At 37.6% G+C, this 23,472-nt stretch overlaps 1 protein-coding gene across 5 annotated transcripts in view; it reads left to right on the top strand.

Annotated features, from left to right (window-relative positions):
- LYST (lysosomal trafficking regulator) overlaps positions 1-23,472 on the top strand; it is a 175,718-nt gene that overhangs the window by 123,901 nt on the left and 28,345 nt on the right. For 4 of the 5 annotated variants that reach the window (XM_055308713.1, XM_055308716.1, XM_055308715.1 and 1 more), the window contains exons 39-44: positions 3,325-3,477; positions 6,798-7,042; positions 11,004-11,070; positions 12,808-12,964; positions 15,602-15,742; positions 18,414-18,631. In XM_055308713.1, coding sequence (XP_055164688.1) covers positions 3,325-3,477; positions 6,798-7,042; positions 11,004-11,070; positions 12,808-12,964; positions 15,602-15,742; positions 18,414-18,631 — 981 coding nt within the window. Of the gene's footprint in view, positions 1-3,324; positions 3,478-6,797; positions 7,043-11,003; positions 11,071-12,807; positions 12,965-15,601; positions 15,743-18,413; positions 18,632-23,472 lie in introns of those variants that run through there. The other variant, XM_055308717.1, reaches the window with a different exon arrangement.

Here is a 23,472-nt window from a genome sequence, read left to right as displayed (position 1 = left end):
AAACTGCTGGGCCACCCAGGCTGTCCCTCTTTTTTTTTTTTAATAATAAATTTATTTTTTATTGGTGTTCAATTTGCCAACATACAGAATAACACCCAGTGCTCATCCCGTCAAGTGCCCCCCTCAGTGCCCATCACCCATTCACCCCCACCCCCCACCCTCCTCCCCTTCCACCACCCCTAGTTCGTTTCCCAGAGTTAGGAGTCTTTATGTTCTGTCTCCCTTTCTGATATTTCCTACCCATTTCTTCTCCCTTCCCTTCTATTACCTTTCACTATTATTTATATTCCCTATATGAATGAGATCATATAATGTTTGTCCTTCTCTGATTGACTTATTTCACTCAGCATAATACCCTCCAGTTCCATCCACATTGAAGCAAATGGTGGTTATTTGTCATTTCTAATGGCTGAGCAATATTCCACTATATACATAAACCACATCTTCTTTATCCATTCATCTTTCGATGGACACCGAGGCTCCTTCCACAGTTTGGCTATTGTGGACATTGCTGCTATAAACATCAGGGTGCAGGTGTCCCGGCGTTTCATTACATCTGTATCTTTGGGGTAAATCCCCAACAGTGCAATGGCTGGGTCGTGGGGCAGGTCTATTTTTAACTCTTTGAGGAACCTGCACACAGTTTTCCAGAGTGGCTGCACCAGTTCATATTCCCACCAACAGTGTAAGAGGGTTCCCTTTTCTCCACATCCTCTCCAACATTTGTGGTTTCCTGCCTTGTTAATTTTCCCCATTCTCACTGGTGTGAGGTGGTATCTCATTGTGGTTTTGATTTGTATTTCCCTGATGGCAAGTGATGCAGAGCATTTTCTCATGTGCCCATTCGCCATGTCTATGTCTTCCTCTGTGAGATTTCTGTTCATGTCTTTTGCCCATTTCATGATTGGATTGTTTGTTTCTTTGGTGTTGAGTTTCATAAGTTCTTTATAGATCTTGGAAACTAGCCCTTTATCTGATACGCCATTTGCAAATATCTTCTCCCATTCTGTAGGTTGTCTTTTAGTTTTGTTGACTGTATCCTTTGCTGTGCAAAAGCTTCTTATCTTGATGAAGTCCCAATAGTTCATTTTTGCTTTTGTTTCTTTTGCCTTCATGGATGTATCTTGCAAGAAGTTACTGTGGCCGAGTTCAAAAAGGGTGTTGCCTCTGTTCTCCTCTAGGATTTTGATGGAATCTTGTCTCACATTTAGATCTTTCATCCATTTTGAGTTTATCTTTGTGTATGGTGCAAGAGAGTGGTCTAGTTTCATTCTTCTGCATGTGGATGTCCAATTTTCCCAGCACCATTTATTGTCCCTCTTCTTTTAATAGAGTGAAGAATCCTTTCCTCTGCTCTTTAGCATTTGTCCCTACTTTTTATGTGCCATTTGCTGTCTTGCATTTTAAGTGTGTATATACTTTCCTTCTTATACAGATGTATTTTGTGCAGAGCAGTTAGCAGAGCACCTTGCTCATAGATGCTCCATTAACATCTGCTGAGCTGAATGAATGAATGAAAGTTGAAGTTCCTTAAGAAGGAATTCGGTTTTATGTATGAGACTACTACATTTTCATTAAAATGTTTAATTTTATTTGTAATGTATTTCCTACTCCTACTTCTAAAAGTCATTTGGAGCCTAGTACAATACTATAACACACAAAGAACAGGGCAAGTCAAAGTTTAAAAATTTCAAAAAAGATTTTAGAAGGATGAAGAGCCTGGGATGAGATAGTCATTGCAATTGAGTTCTAAATTTTGCTCTGAGCTCCTGTCCCAACACAAAAGGGTAAATAAATGCTGTTTCCAAAAGGGAAAACTGACAACAACAAACCAAAGTAGGATGCAGGTTAATTTGATGAGATCTAATTTTAAACCTAGGTAGAAGCTTTTATCATGGTTTTTCTATTAAAAGCATTGAGTAATGTAATTCATGTATTCAATTGCAGTTTACAAAAGTTAGACATGTTTTTAAAAGTTTTCTTGACTTTGTACCTTGGCAAGCGCCCAGTGATGGTATGAAGTAAAGGACCTTGGTCCCTAACCCTTCATTCTAGAATATGGGGATTTGCTGAAGGAGGCCAGGATTAATGTTATGCTCTCAGGGAGATCCAGCCTTCTGGTGGTCACTTTATCTCTTCCTTCCTTTTGCTGACCACACAGGAGAGGAACATAGCCATCTGGGGCATGATGATCTGTAAGCTTACAATCTGTGGGAATGAATTTGTAGGAGGCTATTTTGCCTTTCCTAGAAGATTCAGAGGCATGGGAAGTATGTGTCAATGCTGGGGCTCTCCCAGGCCATGCAGATAGGTTAATTTTAACCAAAATCCATGTTCTCAGGGAGAGGCTTGTTTTTTATTCTTCACTCAGACCCCAGGCCAAAAGAGACAAGCTCCTGCTCATTCCTCTGTTGATGGGCATGTGTGTTTGTCTGTGATTGGGAAAATGTCCCTTAATGGGTTTTAGATTTCTGAAGTAATTTCACTTCCATACTCTGATCCAGAAAACCCATGCCTCATCTTCATTCTTCAAGTGATTTTTAACCTAAATCACAGTTTCTGAAACCAGGTGTGCACCTGCATGCATATGGACAGACACACAACCAGGCTGCCAAAGTGTCACCTCCACCTCACTGCTGCTTTTCACATTTCTTGTTATTCTTGGCTCCTGGGGATTTCATTTTCTCTTAATTTCTTGCAAGCTCAGCTTTAAAATATGTCTAGAAAGGCTACGTATTTTATGGTTCTAACCATATGCTATTCTTGGAAGAAGAAACTATGGAGACAGTAAAAAGATAGGTGGTTGGAGAGAGGATGAGGAGATGGCTGTAATGGTGGACACATTTCAGGAAACCTTAGTCAAAACCCACAGAACTGCATAACACGAAGAGTGAACCCTAATGTAAACTATGGCCTTTGGTTAAGAATAATATATTCAGTATTGGCTCAACAATTCTTATAAAGGCACCACACCTATCACACAATTGGGAGATGTTAAACATAGGGAAATTGTGAGTGCACACAGGAATACATGGAAACTCTCTACACTATCTGCTCAGTTTTCTGCAAACCTAAAACTGCTCTCAAAAATAAAGTCTACTAAAAAATAAAAATAAAGTCTGTATTTTTTTTAATTCCTTAAATTTTATCCAGCATTTTGAAGTGTTTTGTAGTGGAGGGTGGGACAGGTCAGGGACTCTTATCTGTCAGATTATCACAAAAAGAAGACCTTTTATTTCATTTTGATATCTTAAAAATCTAAAATTAAAATGATTATTTTTATTTCCTATAAAGCAAACACTTCATTTATTTCTTTTGTCTTAGAGCCTTCAGGGAGAATTGGAACCAGCATCTTTCTCCTGGACATATGAAGAAATTAAAGAAGTTCACAAACGTTGGTGGCAGTTGAGAGACAATGCTGTAGAAATCTTTCTAACAAATGGCAGAACACTTCTGTTAGCATTTGATAACACCAAGGTAAGCTTGGCCTTATTAATAGATACATATTTTTGAAATTATCATGGGACCAGTGTAACTATACTCATACTGATTTTATGAAAGTTTAACTTATTTAAACTTTGGTTCACTGTTTCTGACATCAAATAAAAACTGCCTTATTTCTTAGTCCTAAAGCAAACCCTTGGATGAGAATGGTTTTTGTCCTTCAAAACTGTATTAATTCAGATTCTTCAAAGTGACCGTATCTATAAAAAGCAAGTGAATGTATAACCAGCTACAGTTTGTCTGCTGTCCTTTATAGAAAACCTTTAGGAAAAAGTTATCTGTGCTTGCTATCTCCAGTTCTCTTTTGAAATGGTCTAGTCAGGTTTTCTTTCTTTTTTTTTTTTAATTTATTTATTTATGATAGTCACAGAGAGAGAGAGAGAGGCAGAGACACAGGCAGAGGGAGAAGCAGGCTCCATGCACCGGGAGCCCGATATGGGATTCGATCCCGGGTCTCCAGGATCACGCCCTGGGCCAAAGGCAGGCGCCAAACCGCTGCGCCACCCAGGGATCCCTCTAGTCAGGTTTTCTTCTCAATTCTTCACCTATAGCTCCTCTGGCCAGGGTTATTGGGACCTCCATGTCTAAACGCTATGGTCACATTTCTTGGTCCTCATTTTACTTGACCTATCAGCAACATCTGACACCAGTGATTGTTTTCTCTTTAAAAAAAAAAAAATAATAACCTTCCCAGGACACCTGGGTGGTGCAGTTGGTTGAGTAGTTGAGCATCCAGCTCTTGGTTTTGGCTCAGTTCATGATCTCAGGGTCATGAGATAGAGCCCCATGTCAGGTTCCACACTCAGTGGGGAGTCTGCTTGTGCCTCTCCCTCCTCCTCTTCCTCCTCTTCTCTCTTTCCCTCCTTCTCCCCCATTCTCTCCCCCTCTCCCTCAGCCACACTCTATCAAATAAATAAATAAATAAATAAAATCTTTTAGGAAAAATATAACCCTCTCCATTAGATTTCTGGGCCATCACTTTTTGTTAGCTCTCCTCCTGCCTTAAGGGAGTTCCTTCTCAGTTTTACTTGCAGATGCTTCTTGGAGTTCCTCTGGGCTCATTCCACAGACCTCTTGTCTTCTCATCCACTCTTGTAAATTTAAATACTACCTGTATTGTAACAACTTGCAAGTTTATATCACTAATCAAACCTCTCCCAGGAATGCCACACTCAAATACTCAACTCCCTGCTTGGCATCTCCACTTGGAAGTTGAATTGGCATCTCATATTTAAGTATGCACAAAACCAAACTTCTAATCTTCTCCCTCAGAATCTGTTTGCCACTTTCCCCCATTTCAAAACTTGGCAACTCTGATCTTTCTGATTGCCCAAGCTAAAAATTTGGGGATTATCCTACACTCCTTTTATTCTTTCATGCCCCACACCTATTCTCTCAGGCCTGCTGACTCTTCCCTTAAAATACATCCACAATCTGACTGCTTACATTAACTTCTACCATCCTGGTCTAAGTCAGTATCATCTCTTCGCCTAAATCATTACAAAAGCCTCCTAACTGCCCCCCCCCCACTCTCCCTTCTTTCAAGACTGCTCTCAACACAATAGCTAAGGTATGTTGGATCATGCCATTCCTCTGCTCAAAACTGTCCGATCACTTCCTGTGTCACTTGTCCTCATAATAGCTGAATGAAGCACTGAGTGATCTGGCATCTTGTTATCTCACTCACCTTCTTTTCTGTATCCCCTGCTCTCTTCACTCCATCCATGGTGATTTTCTTTTCCTTGATTAGGTACACTGATGCCTCAGGACCTTTGCATTTACTGCTCCTTGGAATGCTGCCTGGAGTGTTTTTCCTTTTTGAAATTCACATGACTCACTCACTCACCTTTTCAGATTCCTTGATCAAATGTCTCCTTTTCAGAGAGACCTTCCTGACTACTTCTAATAAAATAGCAACACCTCTGTCACCCCTATCCCCAAGTCTCCTTTCCTTTGCTCTGTTTTTCTATATAGGACTTAATAACATCCAATATTGTCTCTGCAATACAATGTAGACATTTTGTTTTACTAGGTACTATAGCTTCAACAGCTTGAATATAGGTGCTTGATCAATATTTGTCAAATGAATGAATGCTTCCTTTTTCTTGCAGAGTTTGGTATGCAGTCTATCATAAACTCCCTTCTATCATCCTTAGCTTTAGAAGGTGGCAGCCTTCAGATTTAAGCTACAGGTTTAGGGCTTTTTGTTTGTTTTTCCTTGAACCTATTCTTTTTTAATTGTAATAAGAAAATACGTAAAATAAAATGACCATTTTTTAAAAGATTTTGTTTACTTAGTTGAGAAAGAGAGTGAGCATGAAGGTAGGCGGGAGAGAAGGAGACTTTCCTCTGAGCAGGGAGCCCCATGCAGGGCTCCATCCCAGGACCCAGGATCATGACTGGAGGGAGCCAAAGGCAGATGTTTATAAACAACTGAGCCACCAAGGTGCCCTCATTTTAGCCATTTTAATGTGTTTAGTATATTTACATTGTTGTGAAACATGTTCTAAGTGGAGGTCCTTAAACTGTCTGTGACCTTGCCTGTTCCATAGCCATAACTCCCTTTCCCCATTCTTCTCATTTACTTTTAGTCCTATCTCTGGTTATCCACATATGTGACTCTCATTCCTAAGCCTGAAGTACATACACATGTAAGGTAGATATTCCAAATTTATTTTTTAGTAAAGGCCTGGCTTGACTGTTTTTTTCCAATTTTTTTTCCCAATTTATTACCAATCAACATTCAATGGCTTTAGAAAAAATCAGATTACCTTTTTTTGTGACAAGTTCTGTGAATCTCAAAGAAAAGAAAAAAAGGAAAAGCAAAACACCAAAGTTTATTGGTTTTCAATCAGTAGTGAAAATCAAATATCATATTTTACATAGGATATTTTATTTAACTCTCATTAAATAAATATTATTATTCCCATATTACAAATGTAACTAGCACAATCAGACCATGTCTGTCTAATTAAGAAAACCATGCTCTTTCTACAATATCTATGTAGATAAAATCTGCCTTTTTTTTTTTCAGGATCTATATATAAGTGACTTTTATATACAGACTTTTTCTCATGTTCTTATTAACTGATTTCTCCAACAGCAAAACATAATGGTTAAAAGCCCAGGCTTTGGAGGAAGACCCAGAGTTGAATCTCAGTTTCCCATCAGTTGATGTTAATTGGGCAACAAGTATTTTCTTAGTGGCCTTGAGATTAGTAACATGCCTAAAATATGGATACTTTGGAGAAAAGTGTCAGTAGCCTGGTAGTTTTTTTATCCTTCCTTTGCAGGTTCGTGACGACGTGTACCATAGTATACTAACAAATAACCTCCCTAATCTCCTGGAATATGGCAACATCAATGCTTTGACAAATTTATGGTATACTGGACAAATTACTAACTTTGAATATTTGACTCACTTAAACAAACATGCCGGCCGATCCTTCAATGATCTCATGCAGTATCCAGTGTTCCCGTTCATACTTGCTGACTACGTTAGTGAGACCCTTGACCTCGGTGATCCATCAGTCTACAGGTAACTAAAATATTATCACCTTTTAGCTTTGTCCATATGCTGTCTTTGTTTTATTAGAGACCTATCATGAGAATTTTCAACCGTGCACCAGTACAGAAGGAATATACAATGAACCTCATCTGTCCGTCATCTGAATTTGACAAATATGAAGGCTTTTGCCAAACTTGCATCATCTTTTTTTTTATTTTTAAGACAAATCACAAACATTTTGTTTTGTTATTCCCGTGTACATATCTCCTGAGAAAGTATAGAACATTGTTTTACTTGTCATATTACAATGCCATTATCATATCTAAGAAAATTAACAATAATTTCATGATGTCATCTAACACTATTCCCCAATTATATGAAAGATGTCTTTTTATGGTTCATTGGCTTATATCAGGCCCACTATCACCTTTGGTTGCTATGTCTCTACAGTCATACTTCTAGAATAAGCATTTGTTTTTTGGTATGCATTTTTCTCTTTCTTTTTTCCTAACATCGACTTGTCAAAAAACAAACAAACAAACAAACAAACATGTCATTTATTTTGTAGGATATCCCCCATTCCCATGTTAGTATTTAGCTTCTTCCTTTAGCTTCTGTATTTCCTAGAGACTGGAAACTAGTTCTAAAGGCTTGCTTAGATTGAGGTTCAACTTTTTGGGGGAAGAATGCTTTGTAGATGGTGTTGTGAACTTCATATTGTCCATATCAGGAGACATATGCTATTCCATGCTAATGATGCTCAGATTGATCCACGGTATCGGTTTTCCACAAAACTTGTTTCTGTCACTGATGATTATCTCTTAAGTCAGTTATTTATTTCACTAGGGGTCACAAAATGGTGATTTCCTATTCTCTCATTCTAAATTTTTCAGAAGAAAACATATAAGATGAACCTGGGATATTTGTTGTGTCAGAAAGCAAGGAAATTAATAGTCTTGTCAGAAGGATTTAAGGACCATATTTACATACTTATGTTCATTGCAACATGATTCACAACAACCGAGTTGGGGAGGCAGCCCAAGTATTTGTCTGTGGATGGATGGATGGATGGATGGGGAAAATGTAGTACATACATACAATAGAATGTTATTCAGCCTTAAAAAGGAGGGAAGTCCTGTCATATGCTATTACATGGATGAAACTTGGGGATATTGTGTTAAGTGAAATAAGCCAGCCACAAAAAAAGACAAATATAATGACATTCATGAGTTATCTAGGATTGTCAGACTCAGAGGCAGAGCATGGAATGGTGATTGCTGGGGAACAGGGGAGGGAGAGATGGGGAGTTGTTCAGTGGGGGGTTTGCCAGGTGAAAACGTTCTAGACATCTGTTAGACAACAATGTAAATATGGTAAACACTATTGAACTGTATGTATATTTGAGGACTGTTAGGATTGTAAATTTTGTATCATGTGTTTTTTACCATAATCAAAATAAATAAATAAAGGACTCAGGAGCCAATTTGAAGTGGCTCTCACTGTCAAAGACAGGACAATCTGAGCATCAGGAAGAATAATGACTACAATTGATTAAAACACATTTAAATTAAAAATAATAATAATAATGATACTTTAAGGGCCCTCCCCCAAAATTTACTGGTTGCCATTGGATATAACTAGGACACCATTCCTTACTTTTGAAATTTGGCAATTAAAGCAAAAGAATTGTGCACTTATCCTGCCTTTCTTGAATGAGTTGCATTTTAGAGTAACCAAATTGAGGAAATATTCTGGTTATTTAGTGTTTTTTTGTTTGTTTTGTTTTGTTTTGTTTTTTTGGTTATTTAGTTTTTTAATTTTCCTTATGTAATTTAAAGAAAAATTGACTGCAAATATTCTACTTTGTATATTAGAATGTGTATTTTTTAGAATGTGTTAACCTTAGAAAAGTAGGCCTAGTTTAAGATGATTTTTGAGAAATCAGATACAGTTTAATGTATTTGTCAACTTAAAAAAACAGCAAGTGGCATGTTATTTATCTTCCAGACATTTTTATACACTGCTGATAGACATTTAGACATTTTTACACTACTGATATAAATAGATCCAATCTTTCTGGAAGGCAGTTTGACAATATATAGCAAAAGAACTCTCCAAATGTGCATACTCTGCTTTAGCAAATTAACTTCTGGGACTCTATTTTAGTAATATTTAAGAATATGTACTTTACCAGAAAGGTTCCCACTAAAGTTTCATGAGGGCAAGAACTCTGGCATTGCATTCAAAGATCTGGCCATACAGATAGTCCTTAAACTGCTATCATTTTCTTTAAGTAGCTAAAATTTAGAAATAACCTCAATGCCCAACATGATGAGGTTTGAGTGAACTTTTACATTGCAGCCATTAAAAATGGTATTTTAGAAATATATAGTCTAAGTGGGGAAATATGTTTTTATTTTAAACATGAGTATACATATACAGATAACCAGGAAAACCTCTGGAAAGGTATATACCAAAATATTTTACCTATGAATAGTAGTAGGTATTAGTAGTAGGAATAGCTGATTTGGGAGTTACTCGGTCTGCTCATCAGTAGTTTCTGATTTTTCAGCCACAACAATAAGTATTACTTGTGTTCAAAAAAACCTACTTAACACTGTTTAGGAAAAACTGCATGCCCATCTTAAACATGATTTTGAGGGGTGAATTTGTATCTATTCTATAAAACTTTATACTTTTTGACAATTTTTTCAGAATTAGAAAGCTCTCAAAAACAAAATTAGTGTTTTCTATCACTAATTTCAATATCCCTAGGAGATAAGTATTTTTTTTAAGATTTTATTTATTTATTCATGAGAGACACAGAGAGAGAGGCAGAGACACAGGGAGAGGGAGAAGCAGGCTCCCTGCGGGGAGCCCCATACAGAACTCAATCCTAGGACCCTGGGATCACGACCTGAGCCTAATAAGGCAGATGCTCAACTGCTGAGCCACCCAGGTGCTCCAAAATTGGTATATTAATATCTAGCTCAGCAGATCTGGTTTGACCTACTGAAATATGCGCAAATCTTAGATGTTGATCTAGTTACTGAGCCAGATGTTGAAACTCCAGATAGCCACACCCTGATGACAGACCAGATGGTTCCTCAGCCAGGCAGGCTGCCCTGCCTTGTTTGATCTTTTCCTCTTGCTCTTTCAAGTGTCACACGGGGACACTACTTGATTCTTAGCTTGTAAAAGTGAGGATTCATTCTAGAGTTCTCTAGCCTCCCTGGTACAGCGTGAACACCAGCACAGACACATCCACATGTGTGCAAACATTCTCTACTTTATGAACAATGATGTCACTCCTGATCTATGAATTAGACAAAACATTTATTTCAGTACTCTCACTCCAAATCTCCACTTGGTCATTTTAAACATGTCATTTTGGGGCACCTGGCTGGCTCAGTCAATAGAGCATGTGACTCTTACTCTCAGAGGCATGAGTTCAAGCCCCACACTGGGTGTGGAGCCTACTTAAATTTAAAAAAAAATGTTTTTAAGTGTTATTTCTTTAATTTTCAGTAACTAGTCTAATAATTATATAACATCCCCTCATGAGCATATTTCCCATCCAAACTGCCCTTCAGTTTTCACTGCCTAGCCAGTGTAGGTCTGGAAGATGGGGCAGGAACTTCAGGGCTTGGCCGGAATCTGCCTGGGGCAGCATCCGTGGTGATTCTGGAGGGAGTAGAGGAAGCAGGGAGAGGAGAGGCGGTGACAGCCCTTCTTATCTGTTACTCATAAGTCGGGAATTCCTAAGATTGGTTTGGATCTGTTTAGGTAAAAACTCTACCTTAGGTCAATTGATTAAATCATAATACTGAATGATGGCTGTTAGTTCCAAAGCAGGATGTGTAAGCACTAAACTAAGGGCTGAGTGCGTGCTGATCACCAATTTACTTACACGATGCAGGTGGTATGTAGGCAGCTTAGTCTTGACAGTATCAAAATACTTCATATTTTTCCATCCTCTCTTTGTCTGTAGAAATCTCTCTAAGCCTATAGCTGTGCAGTATAAAGAAAAGGAAGATCGTTATGTGGACACATACAAGGTAGGTTTGGTTTTTCCTCATATTTTGATCAATGAAAACTCAAGTTATATTTTATAGACTTGTGTTTTGCCTAATTATTTATTTATTTATTTATTTAGCCTAATTTTTTAATATTGATTTTTCTGTTTTTTACTTTCTTGTGCTTTGAGTGACAGACAACTGGAAATCATTATATGATTTTAAATATTAATTTTTTTTATTTTTTTATTTATGATAGTCATACAGAGAGAGAGAGAGGCAGAGACACAGGCAGAGGGAGAAGCAGGCTCCATGCACCAGGAGCCTGACGTGGGACTCGATCCCGGGTCTCCAGGATCGCGCACCTGGGCCAAAGGCAGGCGTCAAACCGCTGTGCCACCCAGGGATCCCTATGATTTTAAATATTATTGTCTGTCTCAATTCTCTGAAAACTGCCCAAAGAAATACACTTATTGTAGCATAAATTGGAAGCTAATAATCCACTGTAATCCACATGTAAATAACTATATTCCTTTAAAAAAAACTGAGATTTTCAGAGACCTGCTATTTGTATCCCCTGGTGTTATTTACAATAACAATATCAGTCTATTTATAATGCACCATACATTCCTTTTATTCATATTCAGCAAATTATGCATTAGTTTATTAGCAGAAATATATCAGATAAAAGTATAAATTATCTATTTCTGTGAAATTAACATTCATGGAATTGTGTTGGAAATTTTTAAAAAAAAACTCATTAGCCACATGCTGCATTCTTCATAGCAGTATGAAGGTAAGAGAAGCAGTTTTCTCGCATTCACATTGTTTTGTGTCATAGTTCCAGAAAGATCTCTCCAGCCATCTTATAACTGTCACTCCTTGATTCTTCTGCAGTTGAAAATGGGGTAGTGCTATGGAATCAAGAAGTGATTCTAGAAATTCACTATCACCCGACTTTGTTATCAGAGCCAGACAGAAGCTATGGGAGATGAGTGACAGATATTAAATATTCAGTTGAGCTTCCTACTTCATGATAGGAAGATAGGAGTCATGAAAAAAATCACTGTATTCATTTTTATCTCAGTATAACTACATTGCAAAACAGCCATAATGTGTAATGTTAATACCTAAGAATTTCAGTAATGTGGTACAGTTTTTCCATTGCTTTTCCACTGCTAGAGAGTTTCTCTAAAGAACATAGCATTGTATCTTGAGACTCATTTTTAAAATGCAGACGTCTCTAGTGACAGTAGTAGCTCTCATTTATTGAGTGATTGATTAACTTAAACATTATAAGTCATGTTGGGAGCCAGACTGCTAAAGGTGCAGACTGTGCCATGCTTCTCAGGTGGCCAAAGCTCAGCAGGACACCAAGGAGGAGACGCTCGAGGTGGCTGAGGTCCAAACACAAGTGGGAGGGCAAGCCATGGAGAATGGTGTCAAAAGGGCAGTAGAGGAATGCCTGGGTAGTTTAGTTGGTTGAGTGTCTGACTCTTGATTTCAGCTCGGGTCATGATCTCAGGGTTATGAAATAGAGCCCTGTGTCAGACTCTATGCTGAGTGTGGAGCCTGCTTGGGATTCTCTCTTTCTCTCTGCCCCTACCCCACCCAGTCTCCCGCTCCTACTCTCTCTCTCTCAAAATAAAAAGTAAAATAAAATAAAAATTTTGAAAAGGGGCAGACAGTAGAGAAAATGGAAAGAAAACTAGTGAGGCTTTTCCAGCTTTGTCTGGAGCACTCTCTCATGAATACTGTCTGATTCCTTGTTTCCTTCAGTACTTGGAGGAAGAGTACCGCAAAGGAGCTAGGGAAGATGACCCCATGCCTCCTGTGCAGCCCTACCACTATGGCTCCCACTATTCTAACAGTGGCACTGTGCTTCACTTCCTGGTCAGAATGCCTCCTTTCACAAAAATGTTTTTAGCCTATCAAGGTAAGAATTATTTTGTAACTACCTAAAATATCCTATTGGGTCATTAGGAAAAAAAAAATTTTTGACATTCTTTCTGAGAACATATTGAGACTAATCAAACCACCGGAAAAAGAATTCTATTTATTCTTTCAAAAAAATTCTCTTCAAAAAAGCATCTCTCTCTCTCCCTCTTTCTCTCTCAAAAAAAGAATCATCATCATCATCATCATCATCATCATAATCTTCTATCTCAGTGTTTAAGTACCTACTGCAGGCGGGAAGATTACTTAGAGGTGAATTTACTGACTTGTGTGCAAATAGGGACATACTGTCCTAACAGTTTCTAATGAGGACTGTGGTATGAGCTCTGTAGTTGTTTCTCATGGCACCCAGAATCCTTCGTGGGATCATTATCCATTCATTTACTCAACCCTTCTTGAACTTCTTTATATATTTTTACTCACATGCCACCTCTTGGCAGAATGAATTTTGTATTGTCTCTATGTGGTCTATGTGGTCTATGTGGTCTATATAGAAGGGGCTTTCTTATATTTGTATATATTTTATATATATATATTTGTATATATTTTATATATATATATTTGTGTATATTTCTTATATTCTTATATTCTATATATTTCTTATATTTGTCCCTGTGTAAGTACACAGAACAAATGTTCCACATGACAGCTGTTCAAATATTTGAAAATTATTGCCCTGTCTCCTTTTTCCCTTTCAGTCTTCTTTATCCCCAGGCTAATTATCCTTAGTTAATTGGACATCAGGTTGAGAACCTCCTCTATTCAGCTTCTGCAAGGAATACAAAAGATAAATAAGACTGTTCCATACTTACTAAAGAGTTTTAAAAACTAATGTGTAAGCTATCCTTGTTTATTCTGATTTCCAAACCTGTCACAATTTTGATCATCCTTCTGGACATGTTATGGTTTGCCAATGCCCTTATTAAAAAGTGGCACTCAGAATAAAAAGGAATGTTTCAGATACGGTTTGGGACCACTGCAATGTGTCACAGAATTCTTACTACCCTCTGCTTTTCTCATGTAGCCCAAGAATCTATTAATATAAAACTCCCAATCAACTAAAACTTCTTAATTTTTAATATATATTGCTATTATGCTAAGTTTTCTTCATTGTGTATTTAAGAATGATTTTAAAAAACAGAGGCTGCTGCAATCTCCATCAATTTCATCTGATTAGCTGGAAATGACTTATGTCGGCTTTTGGATTTATTTCTAGACTTCTGGCTTAGTCCAGGGCTTCTCACCTTGGCCCGGCAGTCATTTTGAGGTGCATAATTCTGTGTTGTGAGGACTGTCCTGTGTTGTATAGGCTATTTTACAACATCCCTGGCCTCTGCCCACTTCACGCCAGTGGCATTCACCAGTTCAGTTGTGAGAACCTCTGGACATAGCTAAATGTCACCGTAGGGGCAGAAATACTAGCTTAAGAATCACTCATTTAGTATATGCACATTCTAGATCATAGGAATTTGTAGTATTACTTTTTTTAAGCTAAGAAATAATGAAGAATTTGAAAATCTGAATAGAACCCTTACTGTGCTGCTTTTATGCCACAGCTTCATAGTCTCTATTCTAGAGACTATGACTCCACCATAGCCTTATCTATAATTGCCTTTAGTTTTTCTGGGTTCCATTTAGATTGGTTACTTTTTCTCCTGAGCTAACTGACTCAACAAAATAGAAGAGAAAGTAATGAAAGTAATAGAAAATGTTACTGGGCGGGGAAGCCCAGACCTGGGGAAGAAATTTAGCACACCTTTTCAAAACTATGCCTTGCTTGATGCTGAGATTAGTCTGTGACAGTCTCTAAATGAAAAGATAAGTTCGAAACTTCAACAACTTCAAAGGAGTTTTAGATCATACAGCATGGTTCCTAAGAAACGTCTACACATCTGATGTTCTCAGGGGCTAGCCTTTGGATGACATTTAATGTTCTTGGCTTACCCTATGGCTAGCGGCTGGTAACTGTTGACAGGAAAGAGACAGGTCAAAACTCAGTTCTTAATTACTCATCTACAGCAGAAGAACTTAGCAGAGGAGTGACTGTGTTTAGTTTTATTTTCACTTATAGGAAATTGTACTTCATTCTTTAGCTCAATTACAACATCTAAAAAGCAATACTCCCCTCCCCCCCAAAAAGAAAAAAGTTATCTTAATTATTAAGGTGAAGTAATAGTAATTTTGCTTTATGATGGGGAAAAACTTGTTTTACATATTTGAACTTTAATTTTCCTTCTTTATTATTCACTCATTCAATAAATAAGTCATCATCAAGTCCCTCATATGTGCTTGTTGTGGGTGATACCCCAGCTCCCTGCTGTTATGGGGCTTTAATTCTGCTTGGGTAGACAGATAGTAATCAATTAAATAAATGATATAAATTCATCCAGTTATATGTACTAGGAAAACATAATACAGATTAAAAATACTATAATTTGGTCTCAAATTGTGTGTAGAAATATTTATTTTCAAGAACATGAATAACGTCTTTTAAATTGAAAAACTAAATGAACATCATTTTAATCTGTTCAAAGTAGTAGAAGTAAATTAATTATAATAAGCTTCAAATAGAATAAGGTCTTTATGTCTTAATTGCATTGTTTGTATTTCCTTGTAGATCAAAGTTTTGACATTCCAGACAGAACTTTTCATTCCACAAATACAACTTGGCGCCTCTCATCTTTTGAATCTATGACTGATGTCAAAGAACTTATCCCAGAGTTTTTTTATCTTCCAGAGTTCTTAGTCAACCGTGAAGGTATAGCAGTAAATCATTTCTAATTTATATTTCTCTACTTACTTTATAATTTTCTAAAAATAAGAGCTTTCCTAAGTCCTATAATTTGAGTTCCCCAATAAGAGAAATACCTTTTATTTATCAAGTATATCATTTTATTTCCAAGTGAGTATGAAGATTTTAACTATTTTATAGGACTAAATATGTGTGGACAATTGGTAACTTTTAACTGTTAAAGGTATTTGTAAACATGTATTTTAGTTTTGTTACAAAAATTGCTTATTTTTTCTAATTGCAAAAGTTATCATATGTTCATTATTTTAAAAGTTACGAATTTACTGCAAGTGCAACATAACCAAAATCTTAATGATTTTTATGAGTGACCAACATAGAAATAACATACCCTAGCCAGAATCTTCTAATACCAAAAAGAGATGGTAGAGGATAAAATCAAGTTTTCTGTGATGCCAAACACCAACAATCTTGACCAACCTTACCTACTTTAAATAGACCAGATAATCCTTTAAGAGGTGTTTGTTCTACATAATTTCATTGTTCTACATAATTTCATATTTTTATGTGACCTTTAGGAATATATGAAATTGATAACTGTATCTTTAAAGAAGTTAGTGTTGGGAAAATTACTTTAGAATTTTACTCTATACTAACTGGCCTCTCTGGAGCTGTTTAGAAAATCATTAATAAATCCATACTGCTAATAACCTGGAACACATTTCATAGTGTTGCCCAAATGAGAAATGCCTCAGTGAATTGTCAGCATCCACAATTTGGTACCTGCCTTGTAGCTTTCGGGCTTGGGCTCATTTAAATCTATGCTTGTTTTCTGTGTCTGTGGTTCCTTATATGTATGTTTCCATTATCTCTTGGTACATAACAAATACCTCCAACACTTAGTGCCTCAAAACAACAATAAAGTTATCATTACAGGTTCTGCAGGTCAGAAATTCAGGGGCAGCTCAGCCTGGTGCTTTTAGTGGTTTTGGCTAAAACCCACTTTTAGGGTCTGCATTCAGATTAGCTGGAGCTAGACCAGCCAGGGGATCAGAGCAGCTGGGTGCTGGCAGGCATCTCTCTTTATATGGTGTCTGTGATTTTCCATGTGGTCTTTCCACCTGGACTAGTTTAGGCTTCCTCACAGCATGGTGGCCTTGGACATTCTCCTTGGCAACTCAGGATTCCAAAGGCGAGTGTCCCAAGAGAGGAGGAGAAGCTGCACAGCCTCTTCTAACCAAGCCCTGGAGGTCCAGAGGGAGACTCCTACTGCATTCTGTTTGTGAGGCTGTCACAAGTGCATGCCCACATTCAAAAGGAAAGAATATAGATTTTACCACTTGATGGGGGAGCAGCAAGATTCTGGAAAAGCATGCAATAAAGCAAGTGTTGTTATATTTTTGGAAAATATGGTTTGCTATCATGTACATCATGTCATTTCCTATCAGCATTCCCGTAAGCCTTTCGTTGTACCTCCAGTCATCTGCTTTGTGTGTGCCAACCTGTGATGTGTCCCTAGAGCACATAACAGTTGAGAATGATGTGAGTTTATACAGACTCCCTGCTGCTCAGCCCCTCCCTAGCTCAGTCCTTAGATGTCTCATTCACTATTGTTAAATCAGTAAATCCCTGCCACTTCTCCCAAAGCTGCTCACATAGAGTTCTGTAGATTCTTGGCCAGTCTGTCCTAAATCCCTCTGCAGCTGTCTGTGGGAGGAGCTGAGCTTTTTGAGATGACCCCCACCCTCACTGCATGTTAATTTATTTAAGCCCTTGGTTTATATTTCACATCATATCATTTCAAAATACTTCCAAAATTAATGAATATCCTTCTGTTTTCACAAGATCTAGAAGGAAGTAGACAGTGACTCAATTTTATGTAGAGTGTAATCAGCTTTTAAGAGATCCTTTTTAGTTTCTATTCTATTATGATGTCTGTAAAAGGTAGCACAAAAACATCTCTGTAACATTTCTTTTAGGACAGTTTTTTTTTTTAAACAAACACTTCTGAGATTTTTGTTTACACTAGCAGACTAATGAAACAATTAGAGAACAGCTCATTTAGATCACAGAAGAACTCTCTAATTCAATGTGTTGCGATAATTTTTTTTGTCCATAGGAATGCTTAGTGGAAATGGTGTCAGGACAGATCTCTGTACTTAACATAAAGTTAACAGTTCATTTAGGAATGTGTATATTTTGTATTAGTTGGATTTTTTTAAACTACAGAATGCTAATATTTACTAAATATAGTCTTAATTTGATTATGATTTTAACACCAATAATTCAGAAATGCTTATACAAAGCCTTAGTTTTATTTTAATCAAGTTTATAATTGAATAGAATAGATATGTAAGCACTTACATTTGAAGTTTTGATAAGTGGAATATTGAAATTAGCAGACAGTGATTTTTCTGCTGTTTTTTTTTTTCAATATGGTATAAAGTGGTAGAAGGATAAAGTTGAAAGATGTCAAATTTAATTAGGATAGCATTAACCCATGTAGTTCTATCATTCGGTAAGTAAGTAGATGAACAATGATATCACTATTCTCTTTGCCTCTGCTTTTCCTGCTTTTAATAGCTGTTTAGCTGTTTCTGGGAACTCTTAACACCTGCTCAGGGGGCCAAATGAGGCATGCTTTGGGGAGGTAAGCATTAATATTAATCTTCTCTTTTAGGTTTTGATTTTGGTGTGCGTCAGAATGGTGAACGGGTTAATCACGTCAACCTCCCTCCTTGGGCACGTAACGATCCTCGTCTTTTTATCCTCATTCATCGACAGGCTCTAGAGTCTGACTACGTATCCCAGAACATCTGTCAGTGGATTGACTTGGTATTCGGGTATAAGCAAAAAGGGAAAGCTTCTGTTCAAGCCATCAACGTTTTTCATCCTGCTGTAAGTTACTCTTTTAAAAATATGCATTTATATAAGGCAAAACCTGAATAAAAGGTCAGCTGTTGGGCTGTTTCTTTAAAATACCCATTATCAGAGAGAATTGGCAACAGCCTAAACTGTTACCCAAGACTTTTCAGGTTTTGTATTTCACCTCTTGAAAAATGACTGAGATGCTATCCATCAGGGGTTCCTCAGGACCATCCCCAGGCTGGATGAGGACTTAAAGACTCAGCAAATAGTTGTACTTACAGATGGTTTATTACAGTAATGGATACAATTCAAAATCAGCAAAAGGAAAATGTATAAGGCAAAGCTGGAGGCTACCGGGCTCAAGTTTCCAAGAATCTTCTCCCAATAAATAACAAAGAACATGCTTATTTCCGCCAGCAACATGCATAATGTTGTTTAGCAGGGCAGCCCATTAGAGAGTAGGAGCCCAGGATTTTTATTAAGGGCTGGTCACAAAAACTCTCTCTCACATATACTGAAATCCCAGGCTCCCAGAAGGAGATCAGGTGTTCAGTATAAGCCACATTGTTTGTGCAAACAGTTTCGGCACAGTAAGCCACTCTTATCCCATTAGGAACTCTCCTGAAATCCGTGTTTCCATGTACCAGCCAAGGGCCAACCTTGTAAGCAGACCTGTCCAGGGAGGGCAGTTAGGGCCTGCTATGGTAACTTCAGCACAATATCAATTCCTAGAAGTAGAATTGTTACACTTTCACATATACTTTTTGATGATGTTAGATAGGCTGCCTTCTATTTTAAAAAATCTTATCCATTAAGGAAACATTTAATTTGCTAAACTCTGGGTGTATGAAGGTGAGTAAGATTTAAGTGGGGACAGAAGGGTGAGAAGGAATGTTTGGGTAGTGGTGCCTGGATGGATTTGGTAGTGGGGGTCCAGATTAGGCCTCTAGAACAAAATTCCTCAAGGAATGGGGCAAAAAGGCAAATGATATGGACAAAGCTATTGCCTGGTGTTGCCTAGTGGCCACTCAGAAACAGTGAGTATAGCAGAGTAGCCATTAATCCACTGTGTAAGGCATTTAGCCTCTCTGCTTTCCTAATGTTATAATCAGGAAGTAGGGTGAGACTGACTCGGACTTCCCCTCCAGCTATACTTCTCTGTGTAGGTTTAAGGAGTGTTTGTAACAAATGCAGGGAAAATACACACCTGAACCATGGTTATGTGCTCTGTACCTGGGCTGATTTATGCCAGAGACCCATTCCTAACTAGCAATTTCAAAATAAAATTCTCTTTAGTCCATTTTGCTCACTAATTATTTTAAGTATCTTTACAATAACAGAAAATTTAATTCCTTCAGAGACTTAAAGGTCTAGAAGAGAGTAAGATTTACTGATGACTCTGATAAGAGAAATGCTGTGGCACAGTGTTTTGGAAAAGGGGCTAATACTGCTTAGTGGGTGAATAATTTTCTACATAAGAGTAGTATAAAGTAAAGGCAAGGCTTCAGGTGTAATTTTTTACCTTCATTTATATTTGATCTAAAATATAACTTTAAAAGCAATTAGGAATTTTGACATTAACCTCATTATAGGGCAGCCCGGGTGGCTCAGCAGTTTAGCGCTGCCTTCAGCCTAGGGTCACGCCTGGAGACCTGGGATGGAGTCCCACATCAGGATCCCTGCTTGGAGCCTGCTTCTCCCTCTGCCTGTGTCTCTGTCTCTATCACTGTCTCTCATGAATAAAATCTTAAAAAAAATTTAAAAAAAAAATAACCTCATTATACTCTGTGTCTATAATCCTAACATATCTTTTCAATTATTCTTATGTAAAATTCACATTAACAGTATCTGCATGCTGAAATATCCCACATAATTGTCATTTTACTGGAATTTTTGTCACTATTTCTTTGAGACTTTGAGGTTTAAAAAGAGTAGAGTTTATGCCATTGTTCTAGGAATATGATAACATTCAATTCACAGAGCCAGAGAAAGTAGAGTGATTAAGTGTACAGTCTCTGAATTCAGAATTGAGTTCAAACCTTCATCCTGTGATGCTGCCACTTGCCTTGTGACCTTGCGCAAATAGCTTAACCTCCCTGTACCTAAATATACAAATTTGTAAAATGTGAACAATAATACCAACCTCATAAATAAGGAAGGCAATTCATACAGGATAATGTCTGCTGAGGAACTACGTATAAATAAATGTTAATCTTGTTAAAGAATGTAGAAATGCCTTTTGATATTAATTCATTGTTCACTAATATATAAGATTCACTTAGAAATTGATACCATAGAATAGAGAAACACTATTTTCTTTTTTTTAATATTTTATTTTTTTATTCATGAGAGACAGAGAGTGCGCACGAGAGAGGCAGAGACACAGGCAGAGGGAGTAGCAGGCTCCATGCAGGGAGCCCAAGGTGGGACTCCATCCTGGGTCTCCAGGGTCATGCCCTGGACTGAAGGTGATGCTAAACCACTGAGCCACCTGGACTGCCCGAGAAACACTATTTTCAAATAAATTTTTTAAAGTCCTGGCTAGAGGATTATTCCAGTCTTCATTTGAATTTTTGAGTATACCATATCAAGCAGCCTTTAAGAATGACCATGCTTAGGGCAGCCCTGGTGGCTCAGTGGTTTAGCACTGTCTTCAGCCAAGGGCATGATCCTGGAGACCTGAGATCAAGTCCCACGTCAGGCTCCCTGCATGGAGCCTGCTTCTTCCTCTCTGTGCCTCTCATGAATAAATAAATAAAATCTTAAAAAAAAAAAAAGACCATGCTTAGATAAGCATTTATAATAAGTATTTGATCTCTTGTGGTGGCAGTGGGGGTGGTGGACACAAGAAGAGTAGTGCTGATTATTTAACTTCCAAAGAATCTTTGAAATTTTATTTTGGCATTTATAGAAAGGTTATGTCTAGATATGTAATAAAATTGGCTACGCCTGATGAAATGCTAAAAGGCTCATTGTACAAGTGTGTATGCACAGAACATGACAAATCTGTATCCAGCTCCTGACTGTTAGTTGTAGAAGTAAAGAAGGAAATGTGCATCACTCTCCATCTGACTGCAGGGGATGACAACAGGGGGAAGAAAAGTGTAATAGTGCTCTTTACATTATAGAGCTTACAATTTTCACCACACTTTTTCAGTCACCCACAGTTTTCATTAGAACCTAAATGATACTCTCTTGAACTACCTACCAACATCGTATCTTAACTTCATTTTTGCCTTTTCTATATATCACTTTAAACAAATGACTTTTTTCATAATTTAGTATTATACATGAAGTCTTTTTTTTTTTTATTCCAAACCTGAAGGAGAAAGAAAAGGACCATGGCAAGTCCTGAATCTTTACTCCTCTTCCAGGCTGATTATTGCCCTGCCCCCCAGCCACCCCCCCCCCACCTGCTTTCTCTTCAGCTTCCTGTCATAAGAAGGATGCTAGCATGAAGGACTTTGCTTGGGTTTCAATGATACTACTGTTCAAATTCCTGACTCCTCTGCCCAGGAAAAAGGGATAGATAGAGACCTCAAAAATCTAGGCTCCTTACTAATTTCTATATATTGGTGAGAAAACATGCCTCAGTAGTTGATATTCATAGACCTCTCCAAGATGATGTATGTGAGTGAAGGGAACGAAAAATTCTTTCTCTGCCCTTCAAGATCGTCTAGCTAGACTAAGAGTTAGGTTTACATAAGGCAGATTAATAGGAAAAAAACACCAAAGTTTAATTATGTTCACACAGAGGCTCAATAATGAAATTAAGACCTAATGAAATGACCAAGGCAGGCAGTTTCTATACTTTTTAGACAAAAAGACAATAAATCTGTGAAGAATTGATGGGACAAAGAAAACTTAACTTTGAGAGCTTTAATTTGTAAGGATTTCTAAACAGAATTTGGGCTGGGGTATTAAATTAGTAAAAAGTAACAAGCATTGTTTATACAGCCTTTTCCACTCTAAATTTCCCATCTCCGGTGATAAAGATGTCTCTTTAGTTCCTGCTATGGGGAGGGTACCTTTCACATGGGAAATTTATTTCTTGCTTGCAGGGGGACAGGGGAGGGTCTGGGTCTCCTTACACAGGCTATCTCCCAATTAACTTATTTAAAATGAAATTGATATGCTTGGGGTGCCTGGATGGCCCAGTTGGTTAAGCATCTGAGTCTTGAATTTGGCTCAGGTATGATCTCAGGGTTGTGAGATTGAGCCCCATGCTTAGGATTCTCCTTTTCCCTCTCTCTGCCCCTCCCCCACTTCCTGTACATGCACTTGCATCCTCTTGCTCTCTCTCTCTCTCTCAAATAAGTGGTAAATCTTTAAAATAAACTAACCAATATGCCAAAGTGCCCCATCTTTGGGCAGGCTGCCCTTGGCCCCTACATGAGTTAGCAACAGAAAATCTCATCCTGTGAAACCAGCCATTGTGTCTTGAAAGAAGAGGAATCAGAATCTTTCTTTAAGCATATTAATGTCAAAGAACAAAAGAGTATTTGGATAGCACATAATTTCAGGCAGATACAAATGGCTTTGAACTTCTAGTCCTCATTTCTACAAAGTGAGAAAATCAGGGTGGGGCAGGATCCTCTACTTTTCTTCTGCCTCTTTGTTGCCGTAACCTGAAAATTACATTGTCTTGTTCAGTTTTGTTGACCACCTGAAATCGTTTTGACTAACCCCTTCATTTTAGTTTTCTGACCATTATTTGACAGGCAGCTACAGAAAAAATATATACACTTGCTAATCTGCTTGTTATTTTGGATCAATTTAAGTGAAAATCTTATTTTTTCATCAGTCTTCATTGAAAGACAAGACCAAAGAAAAGCCTCATTTGTTTTTTTAAATTGAGGTATAATTGACAT

This window comes from Nyctereutes procyonoides, unplaced genomic scaffold (genome assembly GCF_905146905.1).
Source record: "Nyctereutes procyonoides isolate TBG_1078 unplaced genomic scaffold, NYPRO_anot_genome, whole genome shotgun sequence".
NCBI classification, from domain to species: Eukaryota; Metazoa; Chordata; class Mammalia; order Carnivora; family Canidae; genus Nyctereutes; species Nyctereutes procyonoides.
This window is presented reverse-complemented; position numbering and strand designations above follow the sequence as displayed.